The sequence below is a fragment of the Talpa occidentalis genome, unplaced genomic scaffold (genome assembly GCF_014898055.3).
Source record: "Talpa occidentalis isolate TD23 unplaced genomic scaffold, MPIMG_talOcc4v2.1 talOcc4.11, whole genome shotgun sequence".
NCBI classification, from domain to species: Eukaryota; Metazoa; Chordata; class Mammalia; order Eulipotyphla; family Talpidae; genus Talpa; species Talpa occidentalis.
Window position 1 is genome coordinate 39771644 of NW_023601104.1, and position 20421 is coordinate 39792064.

General features: G+C 39.4%; 1 protein-coding gene across 1 annotated transcript in view; it reads right to left on the bottom strand.

Annotated features, from left to right (window-relative positions):
* The window catches only part of SUPT16H (SPT16 homolog, facilitates chromatin remodeling subunit), a 34782-nt gene that overhangs the window by 5502 nt on the left and 8859 nt on the right, over positions 1–20421 (bottom strand). The window contains exons 2-22 of the mRNA XM_037502995.2: positions 16574–16666; positions 15542–15712; positions 14442–14594; positions 13475–13621; positions 13025–13176; positions 12175–12347; positions 9670–9760; positions 8838–8911; positions 8564–8676; positions 6636–6701; positions 6434–6529; positions 6232–6347; positions 5992–6145; positions 5377–5504; positions 4395–4530; positions 4169–4295; positions 3799–3917; positions 3218–3343; positions 2777–2889; positions 2117–2192; positions 1322–1491 (exon numbers count right to left, since the gene is read on the bottom strand). Coding sequence (XP_037358892.1) covers positions 1322–1491; positions 2117–2192; positions 2777–2889; positions 3218–3343; positions 3799–3917; positions 4169–4295; positions 4395–4530; positions 5377–5504; positions 5992–6145; positions 6232–6347; positions 6434–6529; positions 6636–6701; positions 8564–8676; positions 8838–8911; positions 9670–9760; positions 12175–12347; positions 13025–13176; positions 13475–13621; positions 14442–14594; positions 15542–15712; positions 16574–16666 — 2594 coding nt within the window. The remainder of the gene's footprint in view (positions 1–1321; positions 1492–2116; positions 2193–2776; positions 2890–3217; positions 3344–3798; positions 3918–4168; positions 4296–4394; positions 4531–5376; positions 5505–5991; positions 6146–6231; positions 6348–6433; positions 6530–6635; positions 6702–8563; positions 8677–8837; positions 8912–9669; positions 9761–12174; positions 12348–13024; positions 13177–13474; positions 13622–14441; positions 14595–15541; positions 15713–16573; positions 16667–20421) is intronic.

Below are 20421 nucleotides of genomic sequence, written 5' to 3' on the forward strand. Positions count from 1 at the left end.
AGCAGCACTAACCAAAATAAACTAGAAATCTACAATATCCCATTTTACACATTTCAAAACAAGGACTATTAACAGGAATAATACATGTACTGCCAAAGCAAATACAATTACCAGGAGTAAGGAAGATTATTTCATGAAGATGGGAAAAAAAAATTCAATTAAAATGACAAATTATCTGTGCAGACTAAACAACAAGAGGAAACCAGTTATGAACACTGGGAAGGAAGAGGGACATCAACACAAATTGTACATATACTAGAGCTGTAATTCTGATGAAACTGACCACTTTTGTTGAATGATACTGATTCTAAAATTTTAAAATGGAACAAAACTGGAGACTTATACTACCTGATTTCAAGACTTACTGTTAAGTGACAAATAATCAAGACAGTAAGGTATCAGCCTAAGGATACACATACCCCAATGGTAGTCCAGAAATAGACTACTTCCTATATTGTCAACTGATTTTTTTTTTTTAAATAAATACGGCAAGGTAATTCAATGATTGGTAAGAAATGATCTTTTCTCTTCAGTAAATGCTAAAACAATTTGTCTGACCCTTAACCACAGTTAAAAATATTAACTGGAAATGGATAACAGACCTAAATATAAGACGTAGAAATATAAAACTTTAGAAGAAAAAATATTTATGACTTTGGCTTAGTTAAAATTTACTAGCTAGGACATACAAAGCTCAATTACAAGAATTGAACAGATTTTTTGGATATTTTATACTTCTGATCTTTTAAAGGCACATAAGAAAATGAAAAAGCAATGAAACTATTGAAGGAAACAGATACAAAAACTGTATTTGATAAAGGACTTGTAGCCAGTCTAAAGAACTCAGTATCCAAGTGGCAAGATACTGATTACCGGATACCTGATTTTTAACATGAGAAAAAAAGTAAAATACTTCTTATATCTGTTATGTGTCAAAAACAAGAAAACTTAATTTTTCAGTAAAAACAGAGAACGTCTAAGAAACTTGCCCCATGTTATATTTGTGTATGTCTTCTATACATATATATGTGTGCGTATATCTATTTAATAGAGACAAAAAAAATTTTGGACTTTGATTTTCTTTGAGTATAGACTCAAAGAAACTACCGTTTAGTATAGAACATAAACTACTGTTAAGTGTTCAGGGAAAAAGTAAATAGTTCTATGACTAACAGATCCCAAATTTTCCAAACCTGGTCTTCAACTCAACCCAGGGACAGTTCACCTTAAATATGATGGTAGATTTCATATACCACACCGCACAGCTATAGTTTCTAATGTAGGCTTCTTGGGATAAATGTGAGACTGGTAACAGACTTACTTCAACCATTCTTTGATGGGGTCAAGTGAGGCTACGGGAATGGCATTGATCATTGTCACTTTCTTGCTGTAGTCCTTATAGACGATTACCATATCAAAGTTCTTCAGGTGAAACTGGACCCGCTCAAAGTGAATCAGCTCCACTTCATCCAATGTCACCACAAACGGTGGCTATCAGAAAGGAATTGGAACAGTACTTTATAAATACTTCCCTTAAAGCATTAGCATCTTCAGATAACTTTCGGGATCTAAAATTCACCACACAAACGATAACTAAACTGTTTTTTGGGGGAAAGATTATAAGAAATACAGCATTAAGCAGCTATAGTAAAAGGGTCTGCTAGACAGAAAACTTCCAAGGAGAATAAATTTCAGAAAAAAAAGTGAAGAAACTGTTTAAAAACTATTTTGAAGAATCATTTGTGGGCTGCCCTGGTGGCACAGGGGTTAAAGTCTCAGTGCTATCAAGCTATCACCAGCCACTGAGGCATGAGTTTGATCCCCAGCCAGGGAGGTGACCCACATGGCACAGATGACGTCTCCTGTCTTGCTTGCTGCTCCCCTCAGCAGTGTCTTTCAGTAGATCCACTTGTTCTGCTACCCACTCTGTCTCTGGTGACTTCTCTCACCCCTGCACCTCTGGCCTACACCCCAGTTCTTGTATGCATAAATAAATAAAAATAATCTTTAAAATAAATAAGAATCATTTGTTCAATGTTTCATGTCTTAGGTAAGTAAATATCAAGTGGAAATCAGTTAACAGTTTTCTTACTGAAAAGAGATAAGAAATACTCACCCATTCTGTAGCATTTACCAGAGCACTACTAGTGGGCTGAAGGAGGCAGGTACTCCTATAGGGAGCTCCATTAAATCTAAAAGGTATAAGAAAATAAACTCATGTAGACCTTGTTATTGTAAGAGAAACTGTTGCTACCACAATAAATCCCTTCCTTCCCCCTAGCACACTCACTGGAGATTATTTTTAGATGAATCATCTTAGCCTTAACCACTCACCTCAACCCTTAAACATTTTCAAGAGGAGAAGAATTTCTCATGGGTTATCAGTCACAGGAAAAAAAGATTTATTATTATAAAAGGAAGATAGGAAGATAACTGGTTTTTCTAAAAGATATCCCAATGAGGGCCTCCCCTGGTGGCACAGCAGTTGATCACTGGGCTGTGAAGCTGTCCGCAGCCTCTGCAGCACTGATTCCATTCCCGGCCACCGGTTTGGGTCCCAAATGGCGCGACAGACCTCTCCTGCCACGCCCGCTGCTCCCCTCAGCAGTGTATTTCGTCAGTCTGCCTGTTCTGTTCCCCACTCTGTCTCTGGTGAATTCTCTCACCCTCCTGCACTCTGACTGTACCCCAGTGCTTGTATAAATAAAAAAAAAAAAAGAAAAAAGAAAAAAGATATCCCAGTCAATCTTAGGCCAAAAAGAAGATGAAATGTTACCCCAAGTCCCTAAAAGGCACTTCAAATTCCAGTTCCTCCTTAGTTAGAGCCTCTACTTTCTCAATGAAATTTTTAAAGGCTGTTTTCAGTTTGTGCCTCATTTCTCGTTCCATCTGTAGAAGAAAAAATACTTATTAATTATAGCTACCACTTTAGCCATTAATAGTACATTCCTTCAAAATGTCTGAAATGTTTTCAGTCCTTACCTCTTGTAACTATATCACTAACCCATATAGCTCATTATAAGTCACCATACCACTAGCTGTAGTTAAATCTACAATCTAAGTCAGATCCGTAAGCCATTGCACTATGCCATCCCAACAGATACCTAAGTCATCATGCAGACAGATATAGGGATCGTTTGTAAAATATAATAATTTTTGGGCTCAAGTCTGGGCCCCATCTCACCACCCTGCAAATAAAATGCTAAGTCTCACAGACCTGCTCAGCATAGAGGTCATCTCGATCATGCATATGCTGATGTTTCCCCAAGTCTGTGGTGATCTCTCCCACTTCTGTGTAGAACTGCACATCTGTGTGCCGTTTCTTCCCAAACATGATGGCGTTCTGAGTGTAGGAAGCAGAGGGAACAAGAAGCCAAAAGACTTAGGCTACATAATAGTGAGGCAAGGCCAGCAAACAACAAAAGGTGAAAGCACCAATGTTTTGTGAAAAGATTAAACCATCCTTGGTGTCATTACAAACTACACTTGGGAATACAAAAAGGGCATAAATTTTCTATTTATTAGAATGAACTTTGCAGATTATGTCAGTAATTGTGCCTACAGAAAAAATTTTCTATTTTAGAAATGGGAATTTGGAGACAAACCTTTTGGTGGTTATTATATATCACGACAAAGGAAAGAACATGTTTAGTACTTTCTAGGTGTCAGGCACTGGGGATTTTCATAATTATTTTATTCAATCTTCATAGTAATCTGAGATGATAGGTGATCTTTTCTATTACTATTTTAAAGGAAAGAGGGTGACAGATCTAGCCCAAGGTCTCATAGTCAGTATACCTTGAGGTGAAAGTGCAAGACAATAATCATTTCTCCATCACAGGGCTGGAACAAAGCATGCTTGATGTTATTGTACAGAATATCCACTTTGTCTCCCCGAACAGATGTGAAGCGGAACCCTGGGGGGTGTTAAAAGAAGTAGTTATATATCAAGCTGCATAATTTGGTATGTTAAAATCCAGTATATCTTTCTAGCTGATTTGAATGAGGTCAGAGGAAATGCCATAGAATAGCTTTCCTTTTCTTCATGTCACACAGTTATGTAAGCACATTCCTCCTCGTATTTTTGTGTCATACTAAATTATCCAATCTGTCATTTCTACAAATGTGCCCCTGAAGACAGAGCCCAGGCATGCAAAACCATCCATACCATTGACGTGGGCCTCCAGTGAGCCTTGCATCCTCTTTTGGGCAATGTTTGGACGAATGTACAGATCTTTCAGTTTGGGATTACTTCGATTTAGATTGATCACCAATGAGTCTTGTTTCACGATACCCTAAATACAATGAAAACTGTGAATCCATGTATCTTTATGTGTCACAAACCTGCACATGTGTCATTCTGCACAGAGGTGCTTAGCTGTGTTGAGGCTCACCTCTTTCTCTTTCTCTTCTGCTTCCCGAGTCTTATAACGCTTCTGTACTTCTTTAATTATTCGGAAAGCATTCTGAAGGTTTAAGGCTGGTACTGTCTGTTCTCCGGGGGCCTTCATATTTGAAGCTCGGTATGTACTGTAGGAGGGGAAAGTACTTATATAAGTTTCTTTATTAGGTCAGGTAGTTGGCCTCATTACAACATTTTACAACTGGCTTTATATCCTCGAACAGAAAAAGGTACCCGAGTGGTGATATACATCTGGGAAGCTCGCCCCCAAATCCCTGCCAAAAAACCTCCCTTTCTTCTCTTTTAAACAGAGTATATTAAAAATGGTTAATTGAGGGGCCTCCCTGATGGCTCAAGGGGTTAAGACGCAACCTATGAAGCAATCCGCAGCCACTGCAGCATGAATTCAATCCCCGGTCAGGGAGGTAACTGACATGGCGCAGCCGACCTCTCCTGACTCTCCTGCTGCTCCCCTCAGCAGTGTATGTCAGTCAGTCTGCCTGTTCTGTTCCCCGCTCTGTCTCTGGTGAATCCTCTCACCCCCCCCCCGCCCCCCCACATCTCTGGCCTGTGCCCCAGCTCTTGAATGAATAATTAAATCTTAAAAAAAATAAAAAATAAAAATGGTTAATTGAATGGGTGGGAGAATAATACTTAATTTTCCAAATCTGGCATAAACTCACCAAATCATCCTATTCAACACCAAGAAAGAGCAGATTCCAGTATGGAAAACATCTCCTTATTTGCGATTCTATTGCAAAATACGTGTAGTAACTATTAGACTTAAATCATGAGGATTCTAAATTAGGTTCCATCCTCAACAGGTAACAGCTGGCAAGGTGGTCCTACACAAGTACCACTGAGGGCCCTCTGCTGTACTCTACACAGGGCGGACACAGCCCAGAGGGTGAAATGTTTGAGTTCCCACTCTAGTCACCAGGGATCTGGGAGTGGCTGTTTTCCCTAGGACTCACATTTCCTTGACAAAAGTGGCTTCTGGATTAGGAAAGATGTTGCCCTCATTCCTGCCAAGAGCACTGCCTGGGCAATAGAAGTTGATTCGCAGGTAAGTATAATCTCCTTCCACGGACATACTTATATTCTGTTTAAAGAAAGGCAAAGTATTACACAAACAAGTTTCTTTCCTAAAGACTGGTGGTTACAGAGATCCTAAAATTAATTGAGTTATAAGTTGACTGCTAAACCTAGCCAGTAAACCTTAATCTTAATTTAATAAACTACCTAGTTAGCTTTTCTTTCTCTAGTAACCGAATGTGTTTCTCCCAAAGAAACACTGAGTTTTCCAAGTACCTGTGCCATTTACACAACCAGTTAAAAAATGCTTTAAGATCAAGGAAAAATAGGCAAATTATGTTTCTAAATTAGATCAGTTAACTTTCAATGAAGTGAAAACTGAAAAGGAGAAAGGAAGAAAGAGATAAGGGAGAGAAGGGAACTTAAGAGGTGAGAAGGGTAAGTATGAGTGAGCAGAGTGGGTGAGATGATACAGTAGACAGAACAGTAATCTCTGGTAAGTCTGACTGTATTTTAAGAAACAGCTTGGAGGTACTCTGATTCAATGTTAGTACCTTGATTGTGGCAATGTGAAAAGGCGTTGCAATGCCAAACACAGGCATTATTACGGTTTCATATTTCTTATCAATATAGATCTTCATTTCCCGAATATGCGGTTCCTTGGGCATCAGTGATGGGTTTTTATAGGACACGTTAGATTTGCGGGCTCTGAAATGGGTAAAGAAAAACATCTGAAAAACTTCTGCAAATTACATGTGCCCTTAAGACAACCTCACTGCTCAGTGCAAACTTACTTCTGAATCTGCTGTTCTCCTTTCTGTTCAGTCAGTCGCCTCTTTGCTTCCTCATTGAGTTGAGCTGCCAGTTCTTTTTGATGTGCTCGTCGCTTCTCCTCTGCGGTCATCTCATTCTAGTGAAGGGAATACCCAAGCTTTCAGAACATGTGGACCATATGATAAATATGCAATCCATGTTGTTTAAAATAAAAAGACTCACACGTGTTCTTTCTGTGAGCAGTGCTGCCCGAGAACCTCTCCCCAACAGGTCCTCGGCTTCATCTTTCTCTTCCTCCTCTTCTTCCTCATCCTCATTCTATGAAAAAGTCAGTCAGAAATTCAAGTCTTAATTTTTCTAGCCAATGCTGTTTATCTTCTTCATTGTACAAATTTTGTACAGCCCTCATTTATCTTCTTCCTACCTTTAGAAAAATTCCCACATTCTTCACTTTCTTCTTCACAGACGTGAGAACAGTGGCTGGGCCATCCTGGAATTAGATGGAGAAACCAGACATTTATAAGAGACTTAAAAGAAACACTCTCACTCTCTAACGTGGTATACAATAAAGCAATGTTTTGAGCCTCCTGTATACTAAAATCTTCGGCAATAAAGTTTTTAACCTTCCTAACCTCAACCTTGGGAGGCAATGTTGGGCCAGTGGATAACAATATAAGCTTAATTTGAAACTTGGCTTAGTCAAACCCTTGACAATTGGCAAATTAATCATCTCTGTTACTTAGTTTCATTAGCTATATATAAGGATAAAACTATTCACTTCATAGGATTATTGTAAGGATTCATAACTGCATACATAAAAATGCCTAGCTTAGAAGAAGAACACTGATTTGCTATTATTATTAAGAACCAACTTCTACTAAATGAAAGAAATTAGTCATAAAAGTCTACAAAGTTCCAGAATTGACAAAACATTAGAGACAGAAAGTAGTTTAGTCATTGCCTAGGCCTGGCTATGTATGTATGTATGTGTGTGTGTATGTATGTATGTATGTATGTATGTATGTATGTATGTATGTATGTATGTATACAAGCACTGGGTACAGTCAGAAGCGCGGGAGGGTGAGAGAATTCACCAGAGCCAGACCGGGAGGCAGAGCAGGCAGAAGGACCGAAATACACTGCTGAGGGGAGCAGCGGGCAGCAGGAGAGGTCTGCGCGCCATGTGGGACCCTCCTCTGGTGGCCGGGGAGCAGCCGGGGATCAAACCAGCGCTGCAGAGGCTGTGAGCAGCTTCGCAGCCCAGCGCTCAACTGCTGCGCCACCGGGGAGGCCCGAGGCCTGGCATTTTTGTGGAGATAGTGGAAAGTGACTGCTAATGAGCACAAGGTTTCTTTCTAATTTGATGAGTTTGTCATAAAATTAGATGTGGTGATAGTTGCACAGTAGTGAATGTACTTAAAATCACTAAATTGTATATTTAAAAAAAATGGCTGACTTGTATGGTACGCAAACTATAGTTCAACGAAGCTATTAGTAAATTAAAAAAAAAAAAAAAAAGCAGTTCCCTCGGGCCTCCCCGCTGGTGGCGCAGCGGTTGAATGCTGGGCTGCGAAGCTGCCCGCAGCCTCTGCAGCACCGGTTCGATCACCGGGTGCTCCCCGGCCACCGGAGGAGGGTCCCACATGGTGCGCAGACCTCTCCTGCTGCCCGCCGCTCCCCTCAGCAGTGTACTTTGCTTGATCTGCCTGTTCTGCTCCCCGCTCTGGCTCTGGTGAATTCTCTTACCCTCCCGCGCTTCTGACTGTACCCAGTGCTTGTATAAATAAAAAAAAATAAATCTTTAAAAAAAAAAAAAAAAGTTCCATTATTACAATCAAGTCCTGAAAATATCATTATCAAGATTCAAGCCATGACATAGTAAAAACCTGTTTTGTTTAGATTATTCCCTATACTTGGACTACAATGACTCTTCCCGCTATATAAGGTCAGGCTGTCAGAAGGATCTCTCCCCTTAGTCAACATTTATAAAGACCTTTAAGAAAGAAACCTGAGTACAAAATTGTGCCTCACAACTCACTTCTTGAACCCTTAAAAGTTATTTATTTATTTAAACCATTTATTTATTTATGCATACAAGGACTGGGATGTAGGCCAGAGGTATGGGAGATGAGAGATTCACCAGAGACAGAATGGGGAGCAGAGCAGGTGGATTTACTGAAATACACTGCTGAGGAGAGCTGTGGGCAAGAGAGGAGAGGTCTGCCATGCCATATGTGGGTTAGCTCCCTGGCCAGGGATCGAACTCAGGCCATAGAAATGACAGTGCTTAGACTTAACCCCTACATTACCAGGGAGGCCCCAACACTTAAAAGTTTAAGCAACAACACACACCTCATCCACAAGCACTGTGTCACCAATGAACAGAGCATAGGTTTTCTCTTCTGGCTTCTTCCCTTCTTTGTTAGACAGGTCTGAGAATCCCAAGTTGATGCTGAAAACCATCCCTAAAATGCCAAAACAGTAATTAGTCCATAACTGTAAAAGAGTGGTAAAGTATAGATTTTATTTAAAAAAAAAAAAAAAAAAAAGGGAGGGGGTGCAGGATGAAGTTATAGGAAATTATTAAAAAAAAAAAATGTTCCTATGGCATGCATATAGAACTTACCTTTCTTCAGTTTGTATTGATTTTTACTATTAATCACTAAAGAACCTTCACGGAATTCAATTCCCATTCCAAACCTAAAGCAAATGAAGAGAAAGTTCAGATAAAGCAGCAAACATGTGGAGTTATTTCCCCATGCTGACCAGTGAATTAAGGAACATTCAAGGACAGTCTTTGAGTTCTTAATATGTTGAAAATAATCCCCTAATTAAGTATCTCCTATAAAATTTACTTTATAAAGCCTTTCTTATTTTAATTTATTCATCCACATTTAAATTTTAATCTTCCACCATGAAATCAAGTTAGGAGTTTTCCTATAAGACGCTCTTAAGGGGTGTATTACTAAATGGTGATAACTGTATTAAAAGAAGCAAATTTTAGTGGAATATTGATAAATAGATTTATTAAGTCACTTGGGCCAAGACTTGGTATCTGTTAATATATTTCCTCTTGTCCATCAGAGAAATCCAGAAAGAAACTACATACCCCAAGAGTAGTTTCCATGTAAGAAGACTGCCTAAAGGTTTTGTTTCCCAAAATGCCTTTTGTTCTGTAAGAGGTTATTAGGTACTTCCAGGTGGTTAATAGTCAAATACATTTTAGAAGGTGTTCTAAGAAAAGAAATATAGTGTGTAATACTTATGAACATCTATGATTAAATTCTGGAACACTTACTGGCATCTATTACATTGGTCTAGAATTTCCACTCCATCTCATAATACAAGGTGCTGGGCACACAGTTTAGTCTTAGTTGAATCCATTTAAGAATATTTTCGCTGGCCACTGCCAGTCATGAAAATTGACTTAAGAGTGACAGTCACATCATAGCACTTACCCTAAGTTTTTTGTAATTTTGTTCAATAATTCTGGCTTCTGCTTTTTAACCACATCCATGACAGCATTATACACATCACATATCTTCACACCTAATCACAAGACAGAAAGGGAAAATTAAAGTGTCTTTGAAAAGAAAGCCCTAAACTACATTTTTTTTTTTAAATTTAAAGATTTATTTATTCATTTACACAAGAACCAGGGTACAGGCCAGATGCACAGGAGGGTGAGAGGATTCACCAGAGACATAGAGGGGAACAGAACAGGCAGACTGACAAAATACACTGCTGAGGGGAGCAGCGGACGAGACAGGAGAGGTCTGCTGCGCCATGTGGGACCCTTGCCCGCCAGCAGGGATCGAACTGGCGCTGAAGAGGCTGCAGATGGCTTCACAGCGCAGCGCTTAACTGCCTGCGCCACCAGGGAGGCCTGCTAAACTACATTTTTTATTTATTTATTTAAATAGAGGCATGCTTTATTTATTTATTTGTTTGGGTTTTTTTTTATACATGCACTGGGTACAGTCAGAAGCATGGGAGGGCGAGAGAATTCACCAGAGCCAGAGCGGGGAGCAGAGCAGGCAGAAGGACCGAAGTATACTGCTGAGGGGAGCAGCGGGCGGCAGGAGAGGTCTGCGCGCCATGTGCGACCCTCCTCCGGTGGCCGGGGAGCAGCTGGGGATCGAACTGGCTCCTCGGGCGCGGGCAGCTTCGCAACCCAGCGCTCAACCGCTGCGCCACCGGGGAGGCCCTAAACTACATTTTTAATCAACATTTTCCCCATACAGTATGTCTCCTACAGCAAGGTTTCTCAAAGTATGAACTGAGGATTGCAGCTGCTTGAGTGGTAGGGCTTTAGAAATTTACATCTTAAAAAACAATCTACTCATTCATTCATTTTTTTTTTTTAAAGATTTATTTATATAAGACAGGGGTACAGGCCAGATGTGCGGGAGGGTGAGAGGATTCACCAGAGACAGAGCAGGGCAACAGGCAGAAAGATTGAAATACACTGCTGAGGGGAGCAGTGGGTGAGACAGGAAAGGTCTGCCATGCAATGTGGGTTGCTCTGCCGCCAGCGGGGATCGAACCGGCACCGCAGAGGCTGCGGACAGCTTCACAGCGCTGCACTCAACCGCCTGCACCACCAGGGAGGCCCATTCATTCTTTTATTTTAAAGATTTATTTTTATCTATACATACAAGAGCTGGTGTATAGGCCAGAGGTGCGGGGGGAGTGACAGATTCACCAGAAACAGTGGGGAGCAGAACAGGCAGATCTACTGAAATACACTGCTGAAGGGCGCAGTGGGCGAGACAGGAGAGGTCTGCTGTGCCATGTGGGTCAGCTCCCTGGCGGGGATTGAGCTCAGGCCACCAAGGTGATAGTGCTGAGACTTCACCCCTATGCCACCAGGGAGGCCCTACTCATTTATTCTTAAGAATCGTTAAAAATCAGTGACCCAAAGAATTGGGGGGACTAAGTTGTCTCTTGAAATAATTTTTTAAGAGTTGATAAAGAGGGGGCCTCCCTGGTGGCGCAGGCGCTTGAGTGCAGTGCTGTGAAGCTGTCCACAGCCTCTGCAGTGCCGGTTCGATCCCCGCTGGCCTCAGAGCAACCCACATGGTGAGCAGACCTCTCCTGTCTCACTCACTGCTCCTCGAAAGTGTATTTTGTCAGTCTGCCTGTTCTGTTCCCCACTGTCTCTAGTGAATCCTCTCACCCTCCTGTGCATCTGGCCTGTACCCTGGTTTTTGTATAAATAAATAAATCTTCAAAAAAATAGCCTTTTAAAAAAAAAGAAAAAAACTATGAAATGGGTACCTATTAGAATGACTTTGGCATAATTTTCCGGTTCTAGTGTATGAACAGATATTTCATGCTATAGTAGTTCTGATACAGTAGCTTCAGAGAGGGATCTATCCTTATCAAACTACCTATGACTGTGATTTCCAGTAATATTTGTCAAGATTAGCTTGAGACATGGAAGAAAAGTGTCTGCAAACTCTGGATAAATGGATGGACTTACAAAGTGGTATAAAAGTGGTGAACATAAAATCTCATTTAGCCACCTGGGGGTGTAAAGTCTCAAAAACAAGGTGTCAAGCAATCTGCTTTCTTTCTGAAGCAAGTAGTTGCTTGCTCAGCTGATTTGTCTCAAATTAAGATTCTTAGTATCCATTCAATGTAAGATTAACATCACACATTGGTTCCTAAATACTAGTGCAATTTTTTAAAATCTAAAGAGAAATAATAAGGCCATGGTATTTACAAAGATCTGGACACAGGCGTCTAACCTCAGAGGTTTTTCTAAATATTGCTGTAAAACCACAGTAACCACTCATGACCAAAAGAAAAAGCAGATAGAAGACCTACATGCTAGGAAGATTCCAAGCCTGTAAAATCTAGTTCTATTTTTAGTAAAACAGTTTCAGGGATATAAACTCACACCACCTCAAAAGATATTTTTGTTACATGATCTCCAAAACTTGACTCAGGCATCTCACCGTGTCTTAATTCCTTCAGCAGTTCCTCTTGAAGCTGGAGCAAAAAGTTGTAATTTTCTTGAACTTCCTGAGAAGGGTCAACCATCAAAGTGCGAACAAGGTTGGAACAGTAAGATTTGAAGCGAATACCCATGGCACAGGTGATGGCCCCAAAATGCATGTGATTCTTGTCACTAGAGACCCGAAGAAAGTATTTCATTAGCCAAACTAAGTAAACCTAAAGTTCTCAATAGCACTGGCACACAACACTCGTAATAATTTTTCTTTGCTACAGCCCAAAGCTGAAGCAGAATAACCAATGAAGCTTTTTAAATTCCAATCAACTTGTAATGGTTGTGGTATAATACTTGTGGCCACAACTTTCAGAATAAAAATTCAATTGACAAGTAGTTGAGCTGTATCATAAATGTCCAAAAGGTACATTGAACGAATTTTATTCATTTATAGCCCTACAGTATGGTGAGCTACATCATGAGTTGATGCTGAATTGTAGCATTTACTGCAAATGTCCTCAGACTGCAGGAGAAACAGCATTATTTACAGTATTTTTTAAATTAGAGGGAGAATTACATTATGGTATATCTAATGAGAATTCAATTTTTTCCCCCAGCATGTCTTGTGCTTTCCCCCCAGCATTTTAAATCATCAGGAAAAAATGCTTACAAATGGACTCAAGTAATGAGTTGTTATGTGAAAGAGAAATATACAGGTAGAATAAGAAGTCAGTGTAGAAAACAGAACGGTTATTCTGTCTCCTACATTTTGGAGTTCCAGGGTAAGCCAAGGAAAAAAATAGGTTAAAGGCTGACACGCTCTGGCTATTGTTGTATCTGGAAGTTCTCAAACTTACCTCACCACACTGAACTTGAGATTGTAATTGCCACCACTCTGAATGATAGGAGGGTAACACATTTCCACGGTAGAAGGGTCTGCCCCAGCTAGATACTTTTTCTCTTCGATGGCCTTTTCCACAGACTCAGCCAGTTTGCTGTGCCGAACTTTCTATAAGTATACCCAGAAAAAAAGCAATATTTAACTAGAGGACAGGAAAAAGGATGCTGGGCTTATGTACCAGACAACATATTGGTACAGATGCAAAGCAAACTTAAGAGAACAACATGTGGAATTCACAGTTATTCAAGGAATTTTCCAGTAATATACTGGGTAACTATCAAGAAACTATCGTGTAGGTTTAGTTATTTTGAAGAAGAGTTGGCACAACTGTATACCAACTTAAACATCAAAGACTTATGCCTATTTCATTCAAACAGTAAAAGGAATACTTCCTCTCTCCATTTACCTCATCTGCATCAACTATTTCCATGACCCTTTCCTTGAAGAACTTGTTGAAGACTTCAGAGGTGATGCTGGCTGCTTTCTTCATCAGGTTGAGCTCCCCGTCCTCCTTGACAGCAATGGTATAGGCCACAACTGCACTGATATCTATCTGCAGTCAAGGTGGTAAGAGTTTTCATCATGGAAAAAAAAATGTTTTTCTCCAACTATGACTATTTTTTGTTTTAAAGATTTTTATTTATTTATACAAGCACTGGGGTACAGGCCAGAAGCACGGGAAGGTGAGAGAATTCACCAGAGACAGAGCAGGGAGCAGAACAGGCAGAAGGACCGAAGTACACTGCTGAGGGGAACAGCGGGTGAGACAGAAGAGGTCTGCTGCACCATTTGAGAATGTCCCTGGCCAGCCGGGAATCGAAATGGCACTGCAGAGGCTGCCAACAGCTTCACAGCGCTGCACGCCACCAGCGGCGCCACCGGGGAGACCCCTCCAACTTTGACTATTAACAGTGACGATAACTGGTTATTTAGTAAACTATTCACCAGTAGTTTGTGGAACACCTAAATAATATTCTCTTCTTAGATGCATAAACATTTGAAACCACTCTTAACCAGGTCATTCTCTGTACTCTAAGAGACATTAAACTAATGTAAATGTCTCTCTATAAAGGATTTTGTAAAGGTTGAAGGAGGGAGAGGCAGGATTGGAGGGACCCCTCCCCCCAAAAAAAATGTTTTCTGGTAAAGAGGTTTTTCTCAGTATCTCCCTGAGATAGCTTATCTATCTCCTGAATGCCTCATTCCTGACAGAAAATTAAAATTGGTTTACTACTCCAAGGGGAACGAAAAATGGAAATGTGAATGAATATACAATCTTCCTAAAACATACTCTCTGCACAATCAGATATGGAAATCCATCACATGTTTGTCTTTCTGCCTCCCAATGTGCTTGTTTCAGGGAGTATTCTTACTTTGTCAAAGCCTTCTTTGTTAAGGCAGTCATTCCAGCTCTTCATGAATTCTCCAGGGAATTTGTCTTTGCTGAACACTCCAATCTTCTTGCCATTCTTGCTTTCTTTAATAGCTTCAATCATTTTGTCAAAGCTGCTCTTATTACTTTCATTCTATCAGTGCCACAGGAAAGAAAGGAGGTTTGTTAGTTTTAGAATTAGACATCATTTCTACTAATAATAGGAAGTAACCCCCACACTCCATCTACTTCTATAGAGCAGAATATAACATACCAAAAGGTAACCAAAATTTCTTTGGTTATTTTTATATATTTAAGTGAAATGCCATATAAGTCAACAAGACTACTCTTTTTCTTCAGGACAATTAAGAAACTCAAGGCCCTAGGTTAACAATATTTGAAAAAAAAAACTGTCAGGTGGGCAGGATGACAAAAAGATCACATTTGATAGAACTGGAAATGAGTATTTATTTTATTTTTTTTTTTTTAGAGGCATGGTTTTTTTTATTATTTATTTTATTTGTTTGTTTGTTTTGTTTATACATGCACTGGGTACAGTCAGAAGCGAGGGACGGTGAGAGAATTCACCAGAGCCAGAGCGGGGAGCAGAGCAGGCAGAAGGACCGAAGTACACTGCTGAGGGGAGCAGCGGGCGGCAGGAGAGGTCTGAGCGCCATGCGGGACCCTCCTCCGGTGGCCGGGGAGCAGCCGGGGATCGAACCGGCTCCGCAGAGGCCGCGGGCAGCTTCGCAACCCAGCGCTCAACCGCTGCGCCACTGGGGAGGCCCTGAATATTTATTTAAAGATACTTAAAGATATTTGTTCTAATGAAGGTACTCCAATGAAAAACAAGGTGAGAGTGTCTTTAGAATGGACAGATAGTTGGCATTCACTAGAATTTCACAGCCATGTTTTGTGACAAAACTATAATACTATTAAACTGCTTTTCTTCCTAATGAATATGCAATAGAACTTTGTAATTACAACCACATTTGGCTAAAATCTCCCATTTATATTCTTTGAAATTCCTAGAAGGCATTTCTGTTTATCACTTTTAAACAATCCGTCACATTTATGACACATTCTTTTATCAGCTCTGACCTTTTCTCGTATCAACAGTGTGATGGCAGGAGCTCCATTAGCATTCTCATTGCCTTTAGTGTTGGCAATCTGTTTCAAGAACTCCACTTTTTTCTTGCTGGCCATAAAGATGATTTTGTCATCACAGAAAACCATAATGGTATCAGTTAGTTCATAACCAAAGAGCCATGTCTATGGAAAAAGATAACAGTGATAACAGTATTAACTCACTGAAGAAAATTACTTATACAGAAACACTTACAGAATACGGGAATTAACTTCAAAATAATCTGAGGAGGGGGAGCCCGGATATGGACACAAATGAAATTAGATCACCCAAGAGTTGACAAATTTATTGAAACAGGATAATGGGTACATAGGAGTAGATGTTACATTTATCTATCTTTATGTTTAAAATATCCCATAATAAAGACCACCAAGTAGAAACAATTTAACTGTATAGAGGACATAAATACATAAACAGAGTAGCCCCTCAGGGAATTGTGTATTCTATATCCCTCAAAGACTACTAGTTGCCAATCAATTATTTACCATCATTTCTTGTCGCTAAGTATGGCCATAGATTGAACTTAGGCCAATTAAGTTATAAGTAGAAGTATTATGTGGGGGACTTCAAGCAAGACTCCTTAAAAACAAAACGCAGTCTCCCATTCTTTCCTTTCGCTATCTTCTACCTGGAATGGAGATGTAATAGATGGGGCTGCTCTAACAATTTTTTCACCCTGAGCACAAAGGCTACAGTCTATGGATGGGAGAGCAAAGATTTGGAAAAAGTCTCGGTTCCTGAAGACTATACATTTAAATCCATCACAGTTTACACATGTCTCTTTTCCTTATATTCTAAATCCGTGTTGCCCACTCACTGATGGAAAATATTCTATATCTATTCTAAAACATGGCAGCCAATATTGAGTACTTGAGACTTAGAACTAAGGAATTAAATTTGTAATATGGTTAGTGGCTACCATACTCAACAGTGCAGTAGATGATCCAGTGACTCTCAGGGCTTAAAAACTGTTAGAAACCTCTCACCTGTAAGGCAGTTGATTTGGCATAAACAATTTCTTCATCAACACCCACTGATACAACAATAGCATCGACATTGGCGTACTCATCTTCTCCTTTCTGAAAAGCAAGGAGGGTAAGTAATTTGGTCACTTTCCTTTTACACTACCAGAATAGGAATATTTACACAGAGAATGCATAATTTCTTCCTAACAGAAATTCTAATTTAAGTTACACATTTGTTTAACAACCTCACAGCCACTACTCATTCCACTTTTTAAATAGCTTTAAGATAGAATTCACATCTAATACAACCCATTCATTTAAGGTATAGAAGGATGGTTTTTAGTGTATTCAGAGCTATACACCATGACAACAAAATTTTTGAACATTTTCATCTCCCCAAAATGAAACCCAGTGACAATCATTATTGATCTGCCCGCCCCCCCCCCATCCTAGGCAACCACTAATCTATCCCTATGGACTGTGTATTCTGAACAAATTCATATAAATGGAATCACATGTGGTCTGTGTGACTGGTTGCTTTCACTTAACATGCTTCAAAGTTCATTCAAGTTGTAGCATGTATCAATACTTCATTCCTTTTCATTAATGAATAATTCATTGTATGGAAACAGCATATTTTATTTATCCAATCATTAACAGCTAGATATTTAGGTAGTCTCCATCTTTGTGACCATCATGAATAATGCTGCCATGGGCACTCATGTAAGTTTTACGTGGACATACTTTTTTTGAGCATATACCTAGCTACGAACTTGCTGAGTCAAATGGTAACTGTGTTTAACTTTTTGAAAAAAATCACCAGATGTGAAGTAATGTATCATTTTAGTTTTGATATGCATTTCCTATGACTGACTACTCACCATCTGTACACTTTTTAATTTTTTTGAGAACTGCCAATATAGAGTCTTTCTATAATGGTTAAGAGCTAGATATTTAGGTAGTCTCCATATGGGGTATTGCTTTGTTATTAAATTTTAAGAGCTCTTTTTGATCTTATATTCTAAATTTAAGTCTCATCAGATTATGACTTACTTTTTTTTTCCATTGGCAATCTTTTCCACTTTTTTTTTTTTTTAAAGATTGATTTTATTTATGTATACAAGAGCAGGGGTGTAGGTCAGAGGCGTGGGGGGTGAGAGAATTCACCAGAGACAGAGTGGGGAGTAGAACAGGCAGATCTACTGAAATACACTGCTGAGGGGAGCAGTGGGTGAGGCAGGAAGGTCTGCTGCTCCATGTGGGTCAGCTTCCTGGCCAGGGATCCAAACTCTACAGTGGCTGGCGACAGCTTCATAGTGCTGAGACTTAACCCCTTGCGCCACTAGGAAGGCTCCCTTTTCCACTTTCTTATTTATATCCTTGGTAATACAACTTTTTAATTCTGGAGAAGTTAAAATTATTTTCTTGTGCTGTTGATGTCTAAGGCTTGTCTAATCCAACATAAAGATTTACCTATACTGGGCCTCCCTGGTGGCTCAAGGGGTTAAGACGCAACCTATGAAGCTATACGCAGCCACTGAAGCATGAGTTCGATCACTAGCCAGGGAGCTACCCACATGGCGCAGCAGACCTCTCCTGACTCGCCCGTTGCTCCCCTTAGCAGTGTATTTCAGTCATTCTGCCTGTTCTGTTCCCCACTCTGTCTCTGGTGAATCCTCTCACCCCTCACACCTCTGGTCTGTACCCCAGTTCTTATATGCATAAATAAATAAATCTTTGGAGAAAAAAAAAGATTTACCTATTCATTCTCCTATAAGTTTTTAGGTCTATGGTTCATTTTGAGTTAATTTTCTTTCTTTTTCTTTTTCAAGATTTATTTACTTACGCATACAAGAGCTGGGGTACAGGCCAGAGATGTGGGGTGGGGGTGAGAGGACTCACAAGAGACAGAGTAGGGAACAGAACAGGCAGACTGACTGAAATACACTGCTGAGTGGAGCAGTGAGTGAGACAGGAGAGGTCTGCTGTGCCATGTGGGTTTCTTTCTGGCCAGCTGGGGATCAAACTCGTGCTACAGAGGCTGTGGATTGCTTCATAGTGTGGTGCTTAACCCCTTGCGCCACTAGGGAGTGCCTTAAGTTAATTTTCATGTATGACATGAGGAAGAAGCCTAACTTCATCTTTACCTGTGGATATCCAGTTGTTTCCAAAACTATTATTTTCTCATTGAACTGTGTTAGTACCATTGTAAAAATAAATAAATAAAAATCAAATGATACAAAGGCAGAGGTTTATTTCTGGATTCCAAGTTTCAGTTCACTGATCTTCATGCCTGTCCTTACATTAGTACCAGGTTGTTTTCATTACCATAGGTTTGTAGTTCTGAAATTGAGACGTGAGAGTCTTCCAACATTAGCTGCTTTTAAACAGCTTAAGAAGACCAAAGAAGTAGCAATTATGAACTGTAAGGTTAAATCTGACTTCTAATATCAAGAAAAACAGTTACATAAAACTCCTCCACACTAAGGCTCTAGTTGCCAATGAGGTTCTGCTGAATTTCTCTACCACAATTTCTCTATGCAACCCAAAGAAGATATTACTTACAAAGTACATACAGTCTCCCATTCTGAGAAAATGTTTCTACTTCAGGTTGATAAAATTTTACCATTAGATCTCATGGATGAACTGAAAGCAATGGTAGCTAGAACTGCTAGCACCAAAGCATGAATTAAGACAGGGTCAGCATAATTTTTCTCTACCACACACCCGTAAAAGAAAAGCCAGTTTCATTAAAAATTATCTTTGATACAATAAAAAAATTAATATTATGAAACCCCAACCACTGAGAAATGAGAAGTACATACAAGCCCTTCTATGTGCCTACTGAAGTATGATGGCTGCTTCAAGCAAACTGCTTGTACAATTATTTGACTAACAAGTCACATTAGTCATTTTAAACAGTATGGGTATCTGTCACACATACTCTCATAAATGAATGAGGCAAATCTGCCACTTCAAGAAAAATGAATGACATTTGTGTTGTAAATAAGATTTGCGTTTTCAGACAAAAATAAAAAATTTGAGAAACTTGTATCCCATCGCTGGAACTTGACAGTGTCCCTAGTTATTCAACTTTTCTGATAAGATCAGTTGTAATATTAATATAATGATTTTTTGATACTGTATAAAGATACTGACATTATATGTAAAACATTTCAAAAATCTGCACAAGTGAGAAAACCAGTGTTTTCCAAATAATCAACTCATAAAGCTACAAAGTCATCCATGGGTAAAGGATCAAAGGTGCAAAACAGACTTAATATGAAAAGTTTATTTTTTGTGGTTTTAGATTTACATTACAACTTTCAAGAAACCATCACTTCTAGAATAACAAAGAATATTCATAATTATCTGAAATGGTTATGAAAATATCCTCCCTGTTCCAGCTTTATGTACATGAGATCAGATTTTCTCTATATACTAGATACAAATAAAGAAAATTTCTTTGGGGTCCAGAGTATTTTAAGACTGTGAAAGAGTTCTGATAATAAGAGTCTGAGATCCAATGGACTATATGAGTCCTATGACACATTAACTCTGACTTGGACATCAGTTACCTTCCTCCTAAAAATTTTGTTCCCTTACATTCCCATTCTTCAGGCAAAAAAGGATTTTGTGGCAATTTTACTACTATAATATTACTACTATACCTTGATAACCTATCAAAATTAGTAAGAGGCACTTCTCTATGTTTTTGTGTTCTGGACACAATACATAATTTTCTTCTTAAACATTTTCTGAAAAATATCACTGAGTCCCTTTTAATATTTTTTGATACTTAAAACCTTGGTTGAATCAAAAATTTTCAGCAAGAACAAGCCACCAGCTCCTTTCCTCCCTGGCTGCCT